Source organism: Aspergillus lucknowensis (assembly GCF_044049455.1).
Source record: "Aspergillus lucknowensis strain CBS 449.75 chromosome Unknown BJX67scaffold_9, whole genome shotgun sequence".
In the NCBI taxonomy this organism is placed as follows: Eukaryota; Fungi; Ascomycota; class Eurotiomycetes; order Eurotiales; family Aspergillaceae; genus Aspergillus; species Aspergillus lucknowensis.
The window spans coordinates 544,927-563,218 of NW_027263553.1; the positions used below are offsets into that span (position 1 = coordinate 544,927).

Sequence of the window (18,292 nt, forward strand, 5' to 3'; positions counted from 1 at the left end):
CGAGCAATGCCGTGTCGTGCTCTCATTCCTTCATCGCCTCGTTGGACAAGACTCTCGGCGCGGCTGATAGTCCAAAAAAATAGGATCCGTCTCCCATCCACACTGGTGCCCCTTTCGGTATATGAAGGCCGTTCGATCCAGCTCATCTTCCTGAGCATTCCAGGATTCTCCTCCTACACACCTCGACACCAATGGCTTCCATCGACGCTAATGATATCTTCCGCGTGGAGGGCATGGTTGCGGTCATTACGGGCGGCGGCAGTGGTCAGTATTGTCGGCAGACGAGGAAACGCAGCTGATGCGAATCATTTCTCTCCAGGAATTGGGCTCATCATGGCGCGCGCTCTCGCCCTGAACGGTGCGCGTCGGGTGTATATCCTCGGACGCCGACTGGAAGTCCTCCAGACGGCGGCAAAGGAGCATCCCAGCCTGGTCCCCATTCAATGCGACGTGACCTCCAAGGCCGATCTCCAATCCGCTGTCGATCGCGTCACAGCCGACGTGGGCTATGTCAATCTGGTGGTCGCCAACGCCGGCAGTTTCGGGCCAGCGGTTGCGTTCGATCCCGCAGCATCGCTCTCCGAACTACGAGAGGCGTTGTTCAGCAAGTTCTCGATGGCCCAGATGGCCGAGACTCTCAACCTCAATATCGCGGGCGCCTTCTTTACGATGACGGCCTTTCTGGAGCTCCTCGACGCCGGCACCCAGAAGGCACTGCAAGGCGGCTTTGGAAAGCCCCTGAAGGAAGGCAGCGGCGTGCCATCAGTTCAGAGTCAGGTCATCTTCACCACGAGCGTCGCAGCCTGGAGCCGATTTTGGAAATCGGCGCCGCAGTATCTTGCCAGCAAAGCGGCTCTCACGCAACTCACCAAGCATGCGAGCACCCAGTTGGCGAGGTTCGGCATTCGCGTCAATGCAATCGCTCCAGGACGTAGGTCGATCCGCCACTGGTTCCTCTTCATCCGTGACTGACCAGGCAATGACGCAGTTTTCCCCTCCGAGCTGGCCGCGTCGCTGTTCCAGAACCGTCAGCCGGAAAGCGAAGGGTCCGACCACCCTTTCTACATCCCGGCGCAGCGATTTGGGGGGGATGAAGAGATGGCGGGAGCGATTCTCTATCTGGCCAGTCGGGCTGGCAGCTACTCGAACGGCTCGATCCTGCTCTGCGACGGCGGGCGCACGTCGGTGATGGCCTCGTCATACTAGGAGTAGCAATCCTGAGGGGCCGCTGTCGGCCGCCGCTATTCCTGTAGAAGCTTAGTATCCTTCCTGATAGCCAGTCTGAAGCTCGTAATCATGATGGTCTCCACGGAGTCCCCGCCAGCGGCCGCCATCTGACATATCAATGAAAGAAGGCTCCTGAAAAGACAGTTTCTCTCCCATAATTTTCATTCCGTAATGGCGGAGGTCTGCACCGGTCGAGCAGCAAATGTCTGCGTAAATTGCAAGGTCCGGAAGAAGAAGTGTGACAAGGCCTTGCCCTCGTGCAGCTATTGCAACAGGTTTTACAGCATCATGTAATTTCACGAGTCTGGAGGAGCTGACTCTCTCTCAGGAAAGGCAGACGATGCCACTACCAGAGTCCCAGGCCCGTCTTCCACGATCGAAATGCCGTTGGAAGGGACGCATTTCTTCCCCAGAGGGGTGCCTTCCGTCTTGCCAACGCCTCTCATACAAACCCGATCATAGGCTCGACGCTGCTGCTCGTGGACGTGTTGCCCCTTGGCTCACTGGCACCGACACTCCTGAACGAGACGACCATCGAGGACACCCTTTATGCTCAAGCGCAGCGGATTCTCGGCGCTACAGGACAGTATTTCGACGAGATCAGCGTCCACTATTTTCGAACAAAGCACTCGTTCGTCCCGATCCTGTCGCGGAGGCATTTCCACAACAGCCTCGTCTCCTTTGCCACCAGCCGGGCTGATTTCGCGATTCTGCTGCTCAGCATGTGTCTGTTCTCATATCGCCCGAGTCCGGACAGGAGCATTGATATCGGGACCCTGTATCTCAGCGTCCGGTCGCTGTTTCTGCACGCGCAAGCACTGTGTAAGTCTTCGCTACGCCTTGTGCAGGCCGGTGTTTTACTCGCCTTCTATGAGTATTCGAACGGGAAGCCCGAACAGGCGCTTATAACGATTGGAGGGTGTGTCCGTATGGCACATGCGGCCGGCCTGAAGTATCCGTCTTCACTACCGAAGGGCAGTTCGACCGAGAACGACGAACAGATGGGGCAAATTGACGATGAGCAGACGAATACGTGGTGGGTGATTCTGATCTATGAGCGGTAAGCAGCCCCCCCACCCCCCCCCCACCCCCTGGGGAAACCCCCTGAATGGAGTCAAGGGACTGACTGTCACAGCATTTTCCTCTGCGAAACCCCTGTGGTGGATCAGAGGGTTGTTTCGGTCATGCCAGAGGATGGCAGTTATTTGGCCACGTCGACAGGCCCGCCACAGCAGCCCTTCCACCAGGCGGCGCGGGCGGCCTGGCTCCTTTATGAGGTACGACGGGCACTGCTCGGGTCTGACTGGAGCATGCACTTCGAGAAGCTGGATAAAGAACTCCAGTTATTCCTCGCCGGCATGGTCAAAGAACCACTGGGAGCCTCGAGTGCTCCCTGCTGGCCTGTTTCCATTGTGATCAGGTACGATGCCCACGACGAGCGAAGATCAAGCACTGATAACCGCCAGAGCCTTGTTCCTCCTCCACGGGCATATCCTCGACCACACCCGTTGTAGTGAATTGTCTCGAAAATCGCAGACTGCTCTTGATACAGTGACGAGAATGGTGCTGGATATTGTAGACATGCAGATGCAGCTCCCTGCCGATCAGCTGGAGACCCATCCACCAAGTTGTGTATACATGGTTCGGGCTGCGCAAAAGCACCTACGAAAGGGCGCAGCACGCACCCTGGATGAGCAGCGGGACGCGAATCTGCGACTACAGACTGTGCTAAATAGGTTTGCCCCCGGGGATAGGGGTACTGGTTGGGGTGCTTGAAGGGTCCATACTAGAGATATATAATTCCCACGTCGACTTACCAAAGTAGGATTATGGAACAGTTGGAATGGATCAAGTCGCAATATATTACCAGCGATGAACGGAGAAGTCTAGTGCAATGTCGCCTGTATTGCTGCTTCGCTGCTTCTATCTAAATTCAGCGCCAACGCTGGATGCTCCTATTTTTACAGCTCTTCAATCCGACCCAACAACCACTGAAGATGACGGTATGTCACCCTGGGCTGGTAGTGAGGCTGCATGTGGCCACTCTGGAAGGTCTGCGCCCACAAGAGACCGCGCTCAAAGTGCTGAACGCCCATAGTCCCCTGGGGCTGATCGACCGCAAGCCCGTTCTGCTCGCGGACGTCTGCCCACTCCAGGTCGGGGAGGTCAATGTAGATGGGCGTACTGGGTGCCTCCTGGAAGCCCAGTTCTCCGTTCCAAGTCATATTCTGGATGGAGGCCAGTGTTCCGTTTGTAATGATGATCATGTCGAAGTCGCCGTTGCTGACGAGCACACGGTTCGTTGCTTCGATGACCTGGGGCAGGACCTTCTCGATCGGGTTCGCTGATGCGTCGCCCTCCCCTTCTGGCCCAGCATCGCCACCGACGAAGACGTTTTGGTCCGCACAGAGGCCCCATTCCACACTCTTGGGGGCGTGGAGCGCGCGCTTGACGTCGTCGCGGTCGAAGTACACCGTCGCGCCCTCGGGTTGGTACACGAATTGCGTGGGGAAGGCCAGCACGTCCCACTGGAGGGGACACATCAAATTGATCTCGTAGATATCGAAGCAGGTGTTTGCGGCAAACGCCTCGTTGACGATCAGGTCGAACACGTCGCAGTCCGCATCGCTGGTATAGTTGAAGGACTTCGGTGGCTGCACCCCGGCAGGTGGGAAGACCAGATATTCGTCCAGGAAGTCTTTGAAGCCGCATGATTCGTGCAGGCTCTCCAGTTCCGAGAGGAAGCTCTGGTTGAAGTTGAACAGATTGGCGTTTTCCAGTACAAGGGGCACGGCAGGCGCTTGCTGCTGCACATAGTCGTACTGGCCAATGCATGGGTCGTAGACGAGGGCACCTGCAGGGTCAGTTCTCTGCGTTACGACAATGCCTGGGAAGTCTCACCGGAGAGATCGTAATATTCTGTGTCATTCTGATCCAGCATTGCGGCGGAGATGTAAGGGACGTAGCGCCCAGCATAACTCTCGCCAGTGACAAAAATCTTGAAATTCTTGATGCCAAACGTCTTTTGGAAATTCTTGAAGAACTTGACAAAGTCTGCGGCCGTCTCCTCTTGCGACACTGCGGTCGGCGTACCAATGGAGAAGCCTGTGCCTACGGGCTGGTCGACCCTATAGCCGTGTCAGATAGGGCTTCGAGATAGGGCTCAGAGGGTGCGCACCACAAGACATTGGTGAGATTGACCCAGGAATACGGGTTCTCAACGGGCGCGAAGGTCCCTGGCTGCCATACGAACCGGCCGTTCTCCTGGAAGAAACCCTCGAGAGAGCTGCAGCCCGGGCCCCCGTTGAGCCAGATGGTCACCTCGTCGACGGGCTCTCCAAGCTTCGGCTGGAAGACGAAGAAAAGAGCTCTGGAGTCATTGTGCTGCTCAATCGGCACCAATCCAGAGTACAGCTCTCCAACATCAAAGTTAACATCGGGGAGTCTGTCAACAAGGTAGGCTACCACATCAATCAGCGGCGTCCTCTCGAAGAGGGTAGATACTCCATACGCTGAGTCTCCTTGGTCAGGAAGCGGAATTCGTCCTTCGGGGCTTTGACGGAACTGGTTGTGGACTGCGAAACCCTTTTGGCGACACTCAGAGCGTTGCGCGCTTTCTGACCGAAAGGACCATGTTGAGCGGCCAGGGCGTCATCGGCCCAGAGCGCGAGGGCGACAACAGCGGTGGAGAGGAGATTGAACCGCATCGTGGAGAAGGAGACGGAGTGTGAGGAGGTTCGTATTCTCTGTTGGGCTGGGGGGTCAGGGGTTATAAATGCGGGCGAAAGAGTGGGGAGCTCGATCAGCGTCAGATATCGCCATCTTGGCTGTCGATGCTCGCAATCGATGGCTGATTGGACGGTCAGCGAGCTCTGTCAGGGGAAAGAGAGATTTGGAGGCAGCTTGAGCCACTGAGAGGGTCGCAAATGAGACAAGATCAGCGCCATTCATCAAAGAGACAAAGATCAACCACCGCGGCCCAATCATCCTCGGTCAATCTCACGGATGATAAGCAATGCAACGTCGCTTGGGCAAGGCTTGTCGCGCACTAAGCTTTGGCCCTCAGAGATACCCGTGGACAGCCTTGAATACCCTCGCGTCCTCGGCTTTGGGCACGGAGATAGAGAGGCACGGGGCTTCTCGTCTGCGATGAGCATGACGCGACCAGCCCACAGATTCTCCTTCGTCTTGGAAAATGGCTGGCTGAGATACCTCTGTGGCAGAGCCGATATTGATGTAACGACCGTGGTTGCTGACGTGATGTGCGCGTCGCTGCAAGGAACCTATCCTGAAGGCAACTGATCCCGCGAGACCAGCCTGCGATTTCTTTTTCTTTTCTCTCTCTCTCTCTTTTTTTTAACAGAACCGGGGAGAATAACAGACATGTAGGATTGAATGCAAAAGTAGTAGTACAACTAGAGTTTGATATCCGCCTATAATCTGTCGGTTGCTCCAAAGAACGCCGCGCACAGGCTGCGCTCGATGTTGACCTTGTATGGCAACTCGCACTGGAGCCTGTTTCTGCGCAAAGTCTTCTTCAATGCCCTGGGATACTCAGAATCTGCCATTTCTAAACCAATTGTTAGAATTATCAACTCTTACTCCTCCTACGTCGATTCGCAACGAGGAGGCAGACTACAGCTGCCAGGATTAAGTCCTCGATGTCCTGAAGAGGCTGGAGAAGCAGCTGCTTATTGATCCGGCAAATGAGGAGTATAAGACGAACAAGGTGGCGGTTGTTGCGAAGCGTGAGTCGTGGCAGTAGGCAGCTGAAACGAGCCGCGCGTTTGGGGCACTGAGAGGGTCGGGATGTTTTGAATGGGAACAGATGCTTTGTTTATTTTTGCTTGTGGTAGATGGACAATTTGATACAGTCATCGCACGATATCTGTTCTCCAGCTCCATAATAAGTTCCCCCAAAGCCAATCTACTAGCCAGCGGTCGGGGAACTGTAGAGGCGAGATGCAAGGTGGGGTGTAAAGGTACCAGTCATCGTCATGATCGATGTTTTGTCCATTCGACAAAGCAGTACACTCGTAGTACTCTGGATAGAACCCGCTATCCACCCAGTCAACGATCCCGGTCACTGTGTAGAGCTCGGGATTTTCAGAGTCACGCTGGACCATGATATTGCGCTTCTTCAAATCTCCATGTGTAAACACTGATCCTCGTAGAGACTTGTTCTCGTCCTCGAGGAACGATCGAAGTAGCCGGACATAGCAAGGGCTAGCCCGGTGCTTTGCCGAGAATTGCAACTCGTCGAATCCTCCTGCTGTTGTTATGCCTTTGTAAGCGAAGGTCTCCATGATTCGGTAGTCTTTCACGCCCTCTCCGCCTACGCATCCTCCGCGTACGCCTCCAAGCCCAGGCCCATCGTCCTGGCGTAGGCTTCGGAGGTGAGAGAATATCCGGTCAAGCTGGCTCTGTATGGAAACTTTCGCGTCATGCGATAAAGTCGACCACGTCGATTCGAGCGTGGTGCCCGGAATGTACGTCATGAACGTAGCTTGCATGCTTCCCAACTTTATGAGACCGTGGGGCTTCGGGATTGGAAGATCAGGGAGCTTCTCAGCGAGGTATCGAAGGTTATGGTACTCAGTAAGATCTCTACTACCGGGAAGATCTTGATCACGAGACCGTCATTACACTTTGCCACGAGATTCTCTCGGATTCTGAGTTCAAATAGTCGTTCAGACTGCAGCGCCAGGCTTTTTATGGATGCTGTGAGAGACGAGCCTTCTTCAGACGAACCGTTTCCCTCGGAATGCTGCGCGACAAGCGCTGAGGTTTGCCTGAGAGTGGGTGGATAATGCTAGCAGTGGTGATTTGCTGGAGCTTCACACGCGGCCAGTCAGGCGGCTGCTCCGTCTGCTTTGACGGCGGCGCTTCATTTCTCGTGGGCTGTGGCCTTTCCTGCTTCTTCGCCATGGCCCATCTATACCGCCGATCGTAGTCCGAGGGGAAATTATCTCGCAGGTTGATATCGGGTTGACTGAGGACCTTGTCTTCGAGATGATATACTGTCTCAAGATTCAACTCGCCCGCCTCGGACAAGCCGGCCGACTGGGCAATTCGATATGCAGCGAGGTAGCTTTTTCCAACAACAGAGAGAAGATCAACTGCCGGGTTCTTTTCTAAAGCCTCCTGGAAAGCAACCATTAGATCGCAATTCCATTTTTCCGCGTCATCTTTCTCAAACGGAAGGGTCTTCCATTTTTGCGTCACCTCCGCCATTGGTAAATATAAAATACCGATATGAGGACCGGAGCATGAAACAAGTGCAACGTGAAGAAATGAGGGACGACCCTTCCGGAACGGATCAACGATCAACTCTCCCGAACACATGACATGCCTCCTGCTCCTTTTGCTTGAAGGTAGCTTATTAATTCTGAAGTGATATGGGCTGAAGCCTGAGTATATAGACTTGGCCCTGCCATGATCTTTGCCCTAATATCCAGTGAGCCAAGTCCTGTACGACGACTCTTGCGCACCCGGTTCTTCCACTTGACAAATGTACGTTGATTATTAAGATTGTTTACAGTAAAACATTTGACCAATGCATAAACAGTATTTGACGTAACTTGGAAAGATGGAGAACAGCCTTGAATAATAGGGGTGGGTGGTAAAAAAGCCGTTGTCGTCTCGGGATTTCCGAATGTAAACAGGAAACAGACCATGAACCACTTTACCAAGCAACCAAGATAGCTACGGCGCCAGAAAGAAGAATTGCACTCGAAGCTGTGAGGATGTTGGCAGCATCATCCTGGGTTGTTTCGGAGTTTGAGTCACTCGAGTCGTCTAAGTCACGAGAGTATCAGCTGGCACAGTTACCAATACTAACAGACAATATAAGTACAGGGAGCTTACCACTCGAGCTGCCATCACAAATAGGGGTCCCAGTTAGGTTTGCCAAATCAATATGGGTAACTCCGCGGTCCTCAAACCAGTCCGCTAGCTCGTCCGTACCACAGTCGGATTGCACGCAAGGACCAACATCAGCACCTGCACTAGCCAGCTCGCTGTCATCCACGTCGCACATGCAAGAGGGGTTCTCGACCGAACAGCCGACCGACGTGAAGAAGGACCTCACACATGAGGAGGCGCAGGCAGGCATAGAGTTGACGACCTCTTCGACAGACTCCGCCGAAGCGGCAACACCAAACAAGACCAAAGGAAGAAGAAAACGCATCTTCGAATACCAACGGTGGTCAGAAGAGAGTGGGTGTCTAGTGGAAGAAGAAGAGATTGAGAAGAAAGTCATGTACCAGCCGAGGAGCTTTTCAATGAATGCTTGAAACCTTATTCTCGCCGTCGACCAATGGATGAAATGAAGACTCCAGTCCCCATGATGAAACCCTCTTTTGCTCAGCCTCACCTTGGCATCTCGTGTTGGGTCTTGGGAAATGTGTGTCGGGATCTGATGAAATAGCTTGCTGCATCATGTTTTGGGAGATCACCGACGTTCCTCAGCAAGCTTGGCGCTTGCTCGCGACGAGGATCGGAAGCCTTGGCGCGGCTGCAGTCGCGGGACAGCAGATGATGCGAAACGCTCTGCAGCCAATTCTATCAAGCCCCTTGTTTTATTCAACTAGATTTCATTTCAAAAGCGAGAGACTGCTCCATGCTTCCATCTGCATGACAAAGCGCAGCGGTGTTCTTGTGTCCTCTGTTGAAAAAGGGCGCAATATCCTTGTTGTCCAATTGGGCAAGCTGAATGTCATCCCGGGGCCGCAGGACCCCTCCCAAGGCTCTCAACCAATCCGCGTACCACCTGAGCAAACAGGAAGGGCCTTGGCATCTGGGCAGCTGAAAGAGCTTTCCGCCTTTTGACAAGAATGGCCGCATGCTGCCTGCGCTGCACCAGCCTCTCCAGACGTCGCCTCTGATGACCGTGGTGGCCTCGGAACCGTAGCTGGCAGAGCAACAGGTGCCTACGTAGGCCACAAGTTAAAACACGGTATCCTGAGGACTCTGGGTGTCGCCATTATAAGATCTCCAGGTGAGGACGTGATAAAACACAGCAGTAACGACAAAAAGGACGAGAACAAGAAGGAGAGGAAGCCGCGGAAATTCGGGTTTTACCACATTGGTTCTTCCCTCTCTTCCAATTCCGTGAAGGAAGATAAGAAGAAGAAAGCGGCGGACCCCTCTCGCCCGAAGGGAAATTGCTCCCATTCCTTGGTTGAGATCAGCCCCGATGGGGACCACGAGCTTGTAGCATCTTGTCTCTCCCTCACAGGCTACCAGAATATATCGAGGTTGCCGTTGAATAGCGTCCTGACTAATAAGTTTGGATGCTTTAAGTGGCAGTGCAAATTTTGGGGCCTCAGCAAGGAATGCCCTGTTATCAGAGGGAGGACAGGTGCTGGAGGCGGGCTTGGCGAATGGGGGGAGAGTGGAGGAAAGATTGGTCAATTCTTCCAACTATGCAGTCTGTAAATAAAATATAGAAGCTGATTGATCTACTTGGTCTGCTATGACCGTTGGGGCGGAAGTCCTTCCACGTATATTCTCAGTAGCCTACCCCTGCATCCTGAAATACTCCATCACCGGCTTGAGCACTGGTACAGGAACCCCATTCCTTGCCGGATCCTGATACCGGAACAAGGGAAAATTATACATTGGCGCCACGAGTGACAAAAACGTCCAGGTCCAGATATACCCAACAGCTCTCGTCCAGTTCGACGCTGGCGCATCTCCACGCAGCCGTCGATAAAGGGCCTGCGCTCCGTCTTCAAGGATAATACCTACCGGTTGAAGGAGAAAGCACCGCAGTGCGCCGGATTGGGGATGCATAATGCCAGCTCGGCCGTCGATTGCGAGATGGAGACAGGATGAGATTGCGAAGACGAGCGTTATTTTCAGGTAGCGTTCCACCAGAGAGGGGCGGGGGAGACGTAGGACATCCCGACCGAGGAACGAGGAGAGTCCCTCCATCGGCCACCGGAAAAGCTGGTGCCAGAAGTTTCTAGAGCGGGTGTCTTAGCCCCGAACTATTCTTGGATGTATAAGATGTGTGGAGGGGGAACACTCACGCCCAAAATCGCCGGAGAGTATGAGCATCAGTGATGGACCCGAAAAGAGGCGGCCACTGATGAGGCAGCGAGAAACCGAGCCCCACGGACACCACGGAGAGAATGAGGTAATGGACCTCGATAAACCAACTGCCGATGGGACCCCAGCCGAGAAGGGTCACGCCTAGATTGGTAAGGATATCCTGCATTGTGGGCGGCGGCAGGCTGACCGGTCGAAAGAGCAGGTATTCCTTTCCTTCTCCGAACATGCGATGCGTGTCTTCCTGTGAGGGTGGCTGGAATGTCATCAGGTCCAGGACCAGGTATTTCGCGGCGATAATGACGATGGTATGGAGGAGGAACCTGGCCCTCGATTCGGACGATTCGCCCCCGCGTTTGATGTTCCTGACTTCATATGACGTGTCGATTCCCCGGAGGGTTGTCAGGATGTATAGTGCCCTGCGAAAGGGGCCGGTCGTCGGCATGGTGTTCTTGTTGACGGATTTGGTCTTTGCCCTCATATCCCGTTGGATATCGTCAAGGTCCAGTGGTGACGCACACAGTAAATTCAGGTGGTGAAGCCCGAAGCCCGCGAGGAAGCCCGCCGTCATGGGATTCATGAGCTGATTGTTGTTGAAGAAGTCGAGAGCGAGCCATGCTTGATATGTGGCGTACAACACGATGGGGGCTACCAGAGGGCGCCATAGAGAACCCTTGGGGGTGTAGCAGATGACACAAGCGGTCAGCAGAGTCTGTGCGGAGAATGAGAGGACGAGTGGAATGAGCGCCATGGTCGAAGATTGCATTCGCAGTTGGGGCTTGTGTGAAGGGTATGTGACGGGGTTGGCTGACAGTTAAAAGCAGAGGACGTAGTGTTCTTCGGGCTCCGAAAAATTGGGCCACACTGGTCTACAAGCGGACTGGGACGTACGGAGCTTACATTTCTAGGCTCTGGATAGCTTATACGGACCGGGACATTCATATTAAAATATTCATCACGATATTACCACCATTGCTACACCTCTCACTGATGACGCCCGGACAATGTCTCACGACCTGGCTCCCCCTTCTCCTCGAACAGGCTCTGACTCCGATCAAGGACCGGATTCCGTAGACAAAACGCGAAACCAATGAGAGGAATGGACAGGCATATCCCGGTAATGCACAAGTACCGCTGCACATACTGATAGCTGTCGACAATGGCCGACCGAATCTCGGTACCCATAGGATACTGAGCAACGATGGCAAACGGATTTTCATACACCTGTACCGCAAGGGTACTATCCGGCTGGAATGATAAACTTGACGCAAGCCTTGAGGGGAGAACCTGCGTCCAAATGGCCCCGGCGACGCTGTTACCGAGTGCGTCGCCAATGCTGTGGCAGGCCAGGAACAGACCGGTCATTATGCCCATTGCTTCGTGCTTCAGGGAGACTTGAAGCGAGGCCAGGGATGCGAATGGTGCTAGCCCGCCTGCGACTCCAAGCACGACCTGTGCCGCAATGACACCTGCTCGCGAGGATCCGCCCGCGCCGCTACGGTAGCGGATGAGAAGGCCGAACCCGACGAGGAAGAGGATAGTCCCGGCGACGATGAAGTATTTCAGGCGTCGGATCCGGTAGACGAGAAGGCCGCATATGGGACCGACGACAAAGGAGGTGAACATGTACAGCGTTGTGATTCGGGTTGCGGTTGTGACGGAAAAGTCAAAGGCCACGATGAGCACCGTGTAGAGGTAGTTCCCCTGCATCATGTACGCGAAGTTCATGAATGTGGCAATGGCCAGCGGGCTCCAGACACCGCGGTCCTTGAGGAAACTGAACGGAACCAGTGGGTATGGAGCGCGGAGCTGCCAGATGACAAACAGAGGGATACAGCAAAATCCGATCACGAGCGGTGCGATCACGTTTGCTGTCCGCCATTTCGGGCTCTCGCCACCGGCGATGGTCAAGGGAGTAAGCACAAGAGCAAGCGAGGCGATGAGAAGGATCACCCCGGGAACGTCGAGCTGCCAGAACAGTTGTCCCGGCAGCATCAGTCGAGATGCTTGTGCGTTAACAGCGCTGTGGGGAGTACGGCGACTGACGAACACGAGCGTCCCAATGACAGGAGCCAGCAGGGCAGTGAAGATGATACACCACATCCCCAACCCCCATCGCCAGGTAGTCCCATCCAGGACAGCCGAAGAGATATTCCCCGATACCCATGCGGTTATGATGAAATGCAGGTTCGGGACGTAGGTTGCGAGAAGCCGGACACGCGTCGAAGTGACATCTGCGATGATAATGTCCACCAAAGTCTGGACAATAGTAAACCCAAGCGTGTATATCACGGCACCGGCGCAGAATGCGGCCAGGCCAGTCGAGCTGGCTTCGACGATCGTGCCCACGAGATAGAAAAGGGCTGACAGGCAAAGCGTCTCGACACGGCCAAGGGCATCCGCAAGTTTACCGGTCGTTGGCTGAGCAGCAGCGGCAAAGACAGTTCGGATAACGTTAACCGTCGACAGCAGGGAGTGATTGTCGTAGCTTGCCGTGGCGTAGGTCTGGTACACATTGCGCAGAACGGCGTCAAGGCCAAAGGAGTATCCAAGGAAGAAGATGCCAACGAAGAGAATGGTGCGTGTCACAGGTGTAAGACAGGCAGCAATAGCCTCGATGCGGGCTACACCAGGGGACTTCTCATTGAAGTGGTGATGGTCCTCATTGCTGGGGATGCCTGGGATGACTTGTGACAGAGCTCCCGGCGTCTTTTCGCCGGACTGGGACGCCATTGCGATGTCTTTCGCGACGATCATGTTTCAAGACTTCTATTGCAGGAACATAACCCTCTTCTAGTACTACTAGCAGGATTGTCAGTGCCCCTGGTGTGTCAACGAAACCTATGCCGGGGTCCATCGTGAGCACCCGGGGAGTCATGGCCAAGAGCGCCTTGCGGACCGTTCATATCACGGGTAGCCGCCAACGGGCCGAACAAGGAACCTTGGAGGCAGTCTAGATTGGGGGTTGTACGGGCTTTACCGGGTTGATGGTGGCTTGTGTTATGCCCTTTTCTTGTCCTGATGCTTGCGTGGGGTGTGTTCTGCGGTCTGTTGTTTTGCGCAAGATGTAGATTTTTTTCGGGGGTCTCTACACCAACAACTCGAAATCACCTAAGCAGCTATAGGAGGAACACATAGTAAGACATCAAGCGGAGTTCTGTGGTTAATGACAACTTCGACGCTCGAAATACCGTCACTGCTCCCTCGGCGTAAATCTCAAGTATGGCCCGTCCTTACTCCCCGCCGCAAAATGATCCTTAACATGGAACTCCAGGGAGAGTTCATCTCGCGACTCAATCTCAAATAAAAACACCAGCCTTGCAACAGTCAAGTAGATGGTCTGATACGCCATATTCTTCCCGATACAACCTCGTGTTCCCATGCTAAAGGGATAATACGAAGACCGCAGCCGCTGCAATTCCGCGTCGGACCCCACCATCCATCGCTCCGGTTTGAAAACCTGCGGATCCGGATACACCTCGGGGGTGCGGTGCATTGTCCACGTGGGAATTGCGACTTGCACATTCGGCGCGAAGTAGTATCCGTCGATTGAGGCGCCGCTCGGTGCTTCTCGCGTGAGGAAGCCTGGGACGCCGGGGGACATGCGCAGGGCTTCTTCAACGCAGGCGCGCATGTAACTGCAAGATTGGAGCTTGGGGCCGCCAACGATCTCGTCAATGTGTGTGAATTTGGAGCGGATTTCTTGGCTGAGTCTGGCATAGCATTCGGGGTAGCGGGCTAGGTAGAAGTATAGGCCTGACAGGGCGGTGCCGGTTGTGTCACTGGCTGGGGACGGTCAGTTGGTTGGAAGCATTTTTACACATGGTGAGCAGAAGAGCCTACCGGCAATAATCAGGACGACTGCTTCATCGGAAAGTTCCTTGAACCCCATGCTCTCTCCGGTCTCTTTGTCCTTATGCTCCAGCAGAAGCTTGAATATATCGGGAGGCCCTTGACCGGCTTTCTCTAGCGCAATGCGATGGTTCACCTGGTCGTCAACGTACCTCCGGAACTTCTTGTTCTCAGCCATGATCCGGAGCAGCAGGAGAGGTGCGAGGCCCCATTGATCCAGCTTCGGCTCTGTCCCTAACTAAAACTAATCAGCCGATGCCGCTTGGGCGTATTGAATGACGCACATACAATCACCTGGCTATGCTGATAAGAGTCAATCAGGGGCTGAATAAAGTGGTGGTCGTCCTTGGTCAGCATATCATAGCTCTGGCTAAAGGTCAGCTGTCCCATGATGTCGTACGTGAGGTACGAAAACCACCGCGACATATTCTTGTAGGGTCCGCCAAAAGTGCTGGCATCCCCCAGCTGCTTGCAGAACAGCTGGATCTTGCCGAGAATAGTCGGCTCGTAAGATCGAATCGAGGCCTCGCTCAACGCATGCGAGATGATGCGTCGCTTTCGCGCGTGCACGGTCTTGTCAGTGGTACTCGCGAGGTTCTGCGGGTGTCAGCGACGGTTGCTACTTGGGGGATCCGCCAGGAGGACATACCACAAGCAACTGCTTCTCTTTGGGGCCGCGGGTGTAGAACATGGCCTTTTCGAATTTCGTTCCCGGACCGTACATCGCTGGCATAATATTTCAGTTCGACCCTCTGATATCCCAAAGTTGACCGCCGTCTTACTCTTTATCGCATTTGGCGTACATATCGAGACCAAATTGGGCTCCATCCGTAGTACCTTGCCTACATTGGTGTCAGCAACACATCGTTCACTTGCTGCATGCCAGACGTACCATATTTCTTGTGTAGCTTGTCCACAACGAGATGCCGATCGCCTGTCCAGGCGTAGTACAGGCTGGGCAGGATACTGACCCGCCAGAAGAACGGGCCGGGATATTTAGATAGTGGGTGGAAAAAGAGACGATATACCACGACGGCAACGAACTAGTCAAGGGGGTCAATACTATTTGAGCACTATGAAGGGACTAGGCGTACTCTAATGATCAAAATCAATGCAGCCCATTTTAAAAGGACCATCAGGGAGACTTCTCGCGATTGCCTGATGAGTCCAGCCGTCCATTTCCTGGCAAGGCCTGTGGCCGGGTCATCCGGTGGGCTCATTGTGCAGATACCGATTCTGGGCTAAAGGAAGAATACAGAAATTCAGCAGTTGCGTGCCTATACAACGTAGACATCAACATATAACAGAATCATGGCCTCTGAAGTGCGAATCTCCATCCGGGCCTTATCATTCAGATCGGCCCGCTGCTAGAGACTCATTCCCGGGCCTGGTTATATATGTTGAGGTAATGTGAAGGTCCGAGTATCAAATCATAACACAGTCGGAAAAACCACGGATCGCCCAATACCACATCATCTAATTCAGATATACAGCAGCACAATGTCTACGCCTACCTCGTTCACCTTCAACATCGCGTACTCGGTGCCCGTCAACAAAGACCCGTCGCAACCAACGCTCACCCCGGAAGAATTCTGGCGCGGGCTCCGCCGCGGCAGCGAAAAGCCTCAACTCTTCGCTGAATATGTCGCGGACACCGAGGTCCTGCCGAACCCCAAGTCCGCAAACGCATTCCAGCGGAAACTCATCATGGCAGACGGCGCGGTGCATACAGCAAAGGGCGTGGAGTTGCTGCAGGACGTGCGGAATGCGGATGGGCTACTGGTAAGTGGAGCACGCATGCTTCGTCTTGCAGCATTGTGTTGTATCAAGACGATTGGCTGATCGAACGGTCCGCTCGGTGATGGGAATGCATAGACCGAAGCGATCACGGTGGGCTCCGGCGCGAGAAGCACCATGCTCATCTCTCGCGGTGGTCATGAGGATGATGGACCGGATGCTTTGTACTTGACTGCGGTTTACGAACTGCACGTTCCAGATGTGGAGCCGGGCAGTGAGAGGGCTAAGGAAATTGAGAGAGAGTACTCGCAGCTGGCGCAAGGCGCGGCACGCACCGTGGTTGAGACCATCCGGAGGTGGAAGGTCGAGGGAGGCCTCGAGGACGCATAGTCCATGGAGACGATTGACAAAGGAATACACCTTCGTGGCTTAAGTCGTCTGTGAGATATCCGTGTGGCTACATGATCGTATGGTATGGTTCGGGAGATTACTCGATTACTCAACCCGCGCGGTTTCGGCTGTACAAGAGAACGATATGAAGTGCAAAGACCAGATCGAGCACTGCTCAACATTCATTGAAAATTACTGGCTCAGAATAATCCATCCAAATGCCTCATGTGCTTGTAAAGTGCGCGGCCGCAATCCTCCTGGGTGCCTCATGGTTGCTGCTCAACCCCTGGAGCCAGTGGTACATTTGAAGGAACCTCGAGGTCTCCCAAGGGGGAGAGAATTCTTTCGAACCAAACCCAAGACCAACCGTCAACGTAATTCTAAATTGCAAGCGTGGGGTCTCTCGTGTTGGATTAGGGAGCTGCGCGCAAAGAATTTCAGGAAAGGCTCCAAGGTACCCAGGCAGGATCGAAACTCATGTTGGTGAAGAGTGTCGTGTATCATGAGGAATTTAATCAATGGCTAAGCCTTCTGTTCAATCGTCATTTCTGCCAGGTTGGCGCAACTGCGGTGTTACTTGGTCTCTTGTTTGTGGTTGTTTAGAAATTCCGGACCGCAATGTTCGACGGAGCCGCTTCACGGTTGGTTATCTTCATTCAATTAATTCTCCGGCACAACGACGCTGACATAGCCTAACGTATTCGGCAGATGCCCGACCGAGCAGCGACCATGCAAGCCCGGACGTCTGCGGGCAGCCTGCACGAGCTGCCATGCGGCCAAAGTTCGTTGTAGCGGTGACCGGGCCGGGTGCACGCGGTGTCGCACACTGGGCCACGAATGCGTTTATCTGGAGTCTCGGGTAGGAAAGACTAGGGGACGAAGAAAGAGAGACCAACTCGGTTCTGCAGAACCGGGCCAGCGGGCTCCAGTCCCGCAGAATGAGAATAGGACTATAGTGGTGGACACACCGAACGCTGGGGACGCTTTGGGCGACGCTATTGTGTCTCCAGCAAACTGCAACGCCAGTTCGGAGCTTCTCAATCAAGACATCTGGGCTGTGTCCCAAACCATGTCCGATGATGCCATACTTGGAACAATGCACGAATTCCCTGTCTTGGACTTCTTGTTGCACTCCCCCGATGGACGTTCCGTTGCTCCCCAGACCGCACCCAGTCCGATAGCACAGGAGATGAATCTCGAGAACCATAGACCGCAGCCTCGTGTCGACTCCGCGATTGACTTGTCAGACTATCGTTCCATCTCCCCGACGCAGCAACCGATGCGGGCAGCGGAGCATGGTCCCAAGACGGCCACCCACGGATACAACGAAGCGATGAGACCGCGTACCCCTAGTGTCCCAGCTTGCCAGGCATCCCCAATGGCCCGATCGCCCTGCGGACACCAGCGTTTCTCCAACGACAGCAAAGGCATGGTTATCGCCGCCGCCGAAATCGTGGAGCAGCTCGAGGAGAAAATATGCGCAGGATTGTCAGCTATCGACGACGTGCTTCGAGTCAACAAAGAGGCCTCGCAGAGAATAAGTGAACTGATCAAACACGCCAACTACATGAACAGCATCGGAAGCTCAATTGTCGTTGTCGCCGCTGCGCATCACGTAGTCTGTCTCTTCGAAGAAGCCTGTGGCGAGTTATACTTTTCCCCCAGCAGTGGGAATAGACCGTCAATGTCCGCCGACACACAACATAACAATATGCCTTTTGGGTTTACCCGGAGACGCCTACCTGGAGGGACAGGAGGGTGTGCCAATGGGCCGTTACATACCCCTGGAATCGGGTTTGGTTCGTTCCTCCTTGATCCGCAGGAGCAGGCAGCATTCCGTGCCCAGATTATCTCTATCGAGCTGCATCGCAGTCTACGCATGGTGCAGTCGCTGTCCATGCCACTGCTGGCTGGACGCTTCGGGCCAGATCCTGCAAGGGCTGCGGTGGATGGATGGCTTCAGGATCTGAAGCAGCGATTACGGAGCTTGATTTCTGCTGTGGAGAGTAGCGAACGATCATGGACTAGATAG

General features: G+C 54.2%; 11 protein-coding genes across 11 annotated transcripts; 4 read left to right on the forward strand and 7 right to left on the reverse strand.

Annotated features, from left to right (window-relative positions):
• Positions 1–191: 191 nt before the first annotated feature.
• On the forward strand, positions 192–1,206 carry BJX67DRAFT_370813 (SDR family NAD(P)-dependent oxidoreductase; the record flags this gene model as incomplete). Its single annotated transcript, XM_071030974.1, has 3 exons — positions 192–264; positions 320–931; positions 989–1,206. The coding sequence occupies 3 exons, from the start codon at positions 192–194 to the stop codon at positions 1,204–1,206; spliced, it is 903 nt and encodes a 300-aa protein (XP_070888598.1).
• Positions 1,186–3,053, forward strand: BJX67DRAFT_333816 (uncharacterized protein). Its single transcript, XM_071027556.1, has 4 exons — positions 1,186–1,502; positions 1,556–2,287; positions 2,363–2,647; positions 2,694–3,053. Exons 1-4 carry the CDS (start codon positions 1,399–1,401, stop codon positions 3,001–3,003), a joined length of 1,431 nt encoding a protein of 476 aa, XP_070888599.1. The 5' UTR covers positions 1,186–1,398; the 3' UTR covers positions 3,004–3,053.
• Positions 3,054–3,188: 135 nt separating this feature from the next.
• sxa2 (putative pheromone processing carboxypeptidase (Sxa2)) lies at positions 3,189–4,934 on the reverse strand (the record flags this gene model as incomplete). Its single annotated transcript, XM_071032514.1, has 4 exons — positions 3,189–4,081; positions 4,129–4,355; positions 4,406–4,688; positions 4,739–4,934. The coding sequence occupies 4 exons, from the start codon at positions 4,932–4,934 to the stop codon at positions 3,189–3,191; spliced, it is 1,599 nt and encodes a 532-aa protein (XP_070888600.1).
• Positions 4,935–5,441: 507 nt separating this feature from the next.
• BJX67DRAFT_347711 (uncharacterized protein) lies at positions 5,442–6,868 on the reverse strand. The gene has a single exon (XM_071028568.1). It carries the CDS (start codon positions 6,738–6,740, stop codon positions 6,102–6,104), a length of 639 nt encoding a protein of 212 aa, XP_070888601.1. The 5' UTR covers positions 6,741–6,868; the 3' UTR covers positions 5,442–6,101.
• A 63-nt stretch (positions 6,869–6,931) lies between these two features.
• Positions 6,932–7,631, reverse strand: BJX67DRAFT_347712 (uncharacterized protein). Its single transcript, XM_071028569.1, has one exon. The coding sequence runs from the start codon at positions 7,570–7,572 to the stop codon at positions 6,940–6,942; it is 633 nt and encodes a 210-aa protein (XP_070888602.1). The 5' UTR covers positions 7,573–7,631; the 3' UTR covers positions 6,932–6,939.
• A 41-nt stretch (positions 7,632–7,672) lies between these two features.
• BJX67DRAFT_347714 (uncharacterized protein) lies at positions 7,673–8,852 on the reverse strand. Its single transcript, XM_071028570.1, has 2 exons — positions 8,095–8,852; positions 7,673–8,025 (listed from the first exon to the last, which is right to left on the reverse strand). Exons 1-2 carry the CDS (start codon positions 8,486–8,488, stop codon positions 7,913–7,915), a joined length of 507 nt encoding a protein of 168 aa, XP_070888603.1. The 5' UTR covers positions 8,489–8,852; the 3' UTR covers positions 7,673–7,912.
• Positions 8,853–9,747: 895 nt separating this feature from the next.
• On the reverse strand, positions 9,748–10,726 carry BJX67DRAFT_370816 (wax synthase family protein; the record flags this gene model as incomplete). The annotated part of the gene is made up of 2 exons (XM_071030975.1): positions 9,748–10,195; positions 10,263–10,726. The coding sequence occupies 2 exons, from the start codon at positions 10,724–10,726 to the stop codon at positions 9,748–9,750; spliced, it is 912 nt and encodes a 303-aa protein (XP_070888604.1).
• A 539-nt stretch (positions 10,727–11,265) lies between these two features.
• Positions 11,266–13,138, reverse strand: BJX67DRAFT_392139 (major facilitator superfamily domain-containing protein; the record flags this gene model as incomplete). Its single annotated transcript, XM_071034897.1, has 2 exons — positions 11,266–13,022; positions 13,069–13,138. 2 exons carry the CDS (start codon positions 13,136–13,138, stop codon positions 11,266–11,268), a joined length of 1,827 nt encoding a protein of 608 aa, XP_070888605.1.
• A 939-nt stretch (positions 13,139–14,077) lies between these two features.
• On the reverse strand, positions 14,078–14,857 carry BJX67DRAFT_370818 (cytochrome P450; the record flags this gene model as incomplete). Its single annotated transcript, XM_071030976.1, has 3 exons — positions 14,078–14,371; positions 14,428–14,730; positions 14,783–14,857. The coding sequence occupies 3 exons, from the start codon at positions 14,855–14,857 to the stop codon at positions 14,078–14,080; spliced, it is 672 nt and encodes a 223-aa protein (XP_070888606.1).
• Positions 14,858–15,203: 346 nt separating this feature from the next.
• Positions 15,204–16,765, forward strand: BJX67DRAFT_347722 (SRPBCC family protein). Its single transcript, XM_071028571.1, has 2 exons — positions 15,204–15,915; positions 16,009–16,765. The coding sequence occupies exons 1-2, from the start codon at positions 15,634–15,636 to the stop codon at positions 16,258–16,260; spliced, it is 534 nt and encodes a 177-aa protein (XP_070888607.1). The 5' UTR covers positions 15,204–15,633; the 3' UTR covers positions 16,261–16,765.
• A 564-nt stretch (positions 16,766–17,329) lies between these two features.
• Positions 17,330–18,292, forward strand: BJX67DRAFT_379176 (uncharacterized protein; the record flags this gene model as incomplete). The annotated part of the gene is made up of 1 exon (XM_071032515.1): positions 17,330–18,292. One exon carries the CDS (start codon positions 17,330–17,332, stop codon positions 18,290–18,292), a length of 963 nt encoding a protein of 320 aa, XP_070888608.1.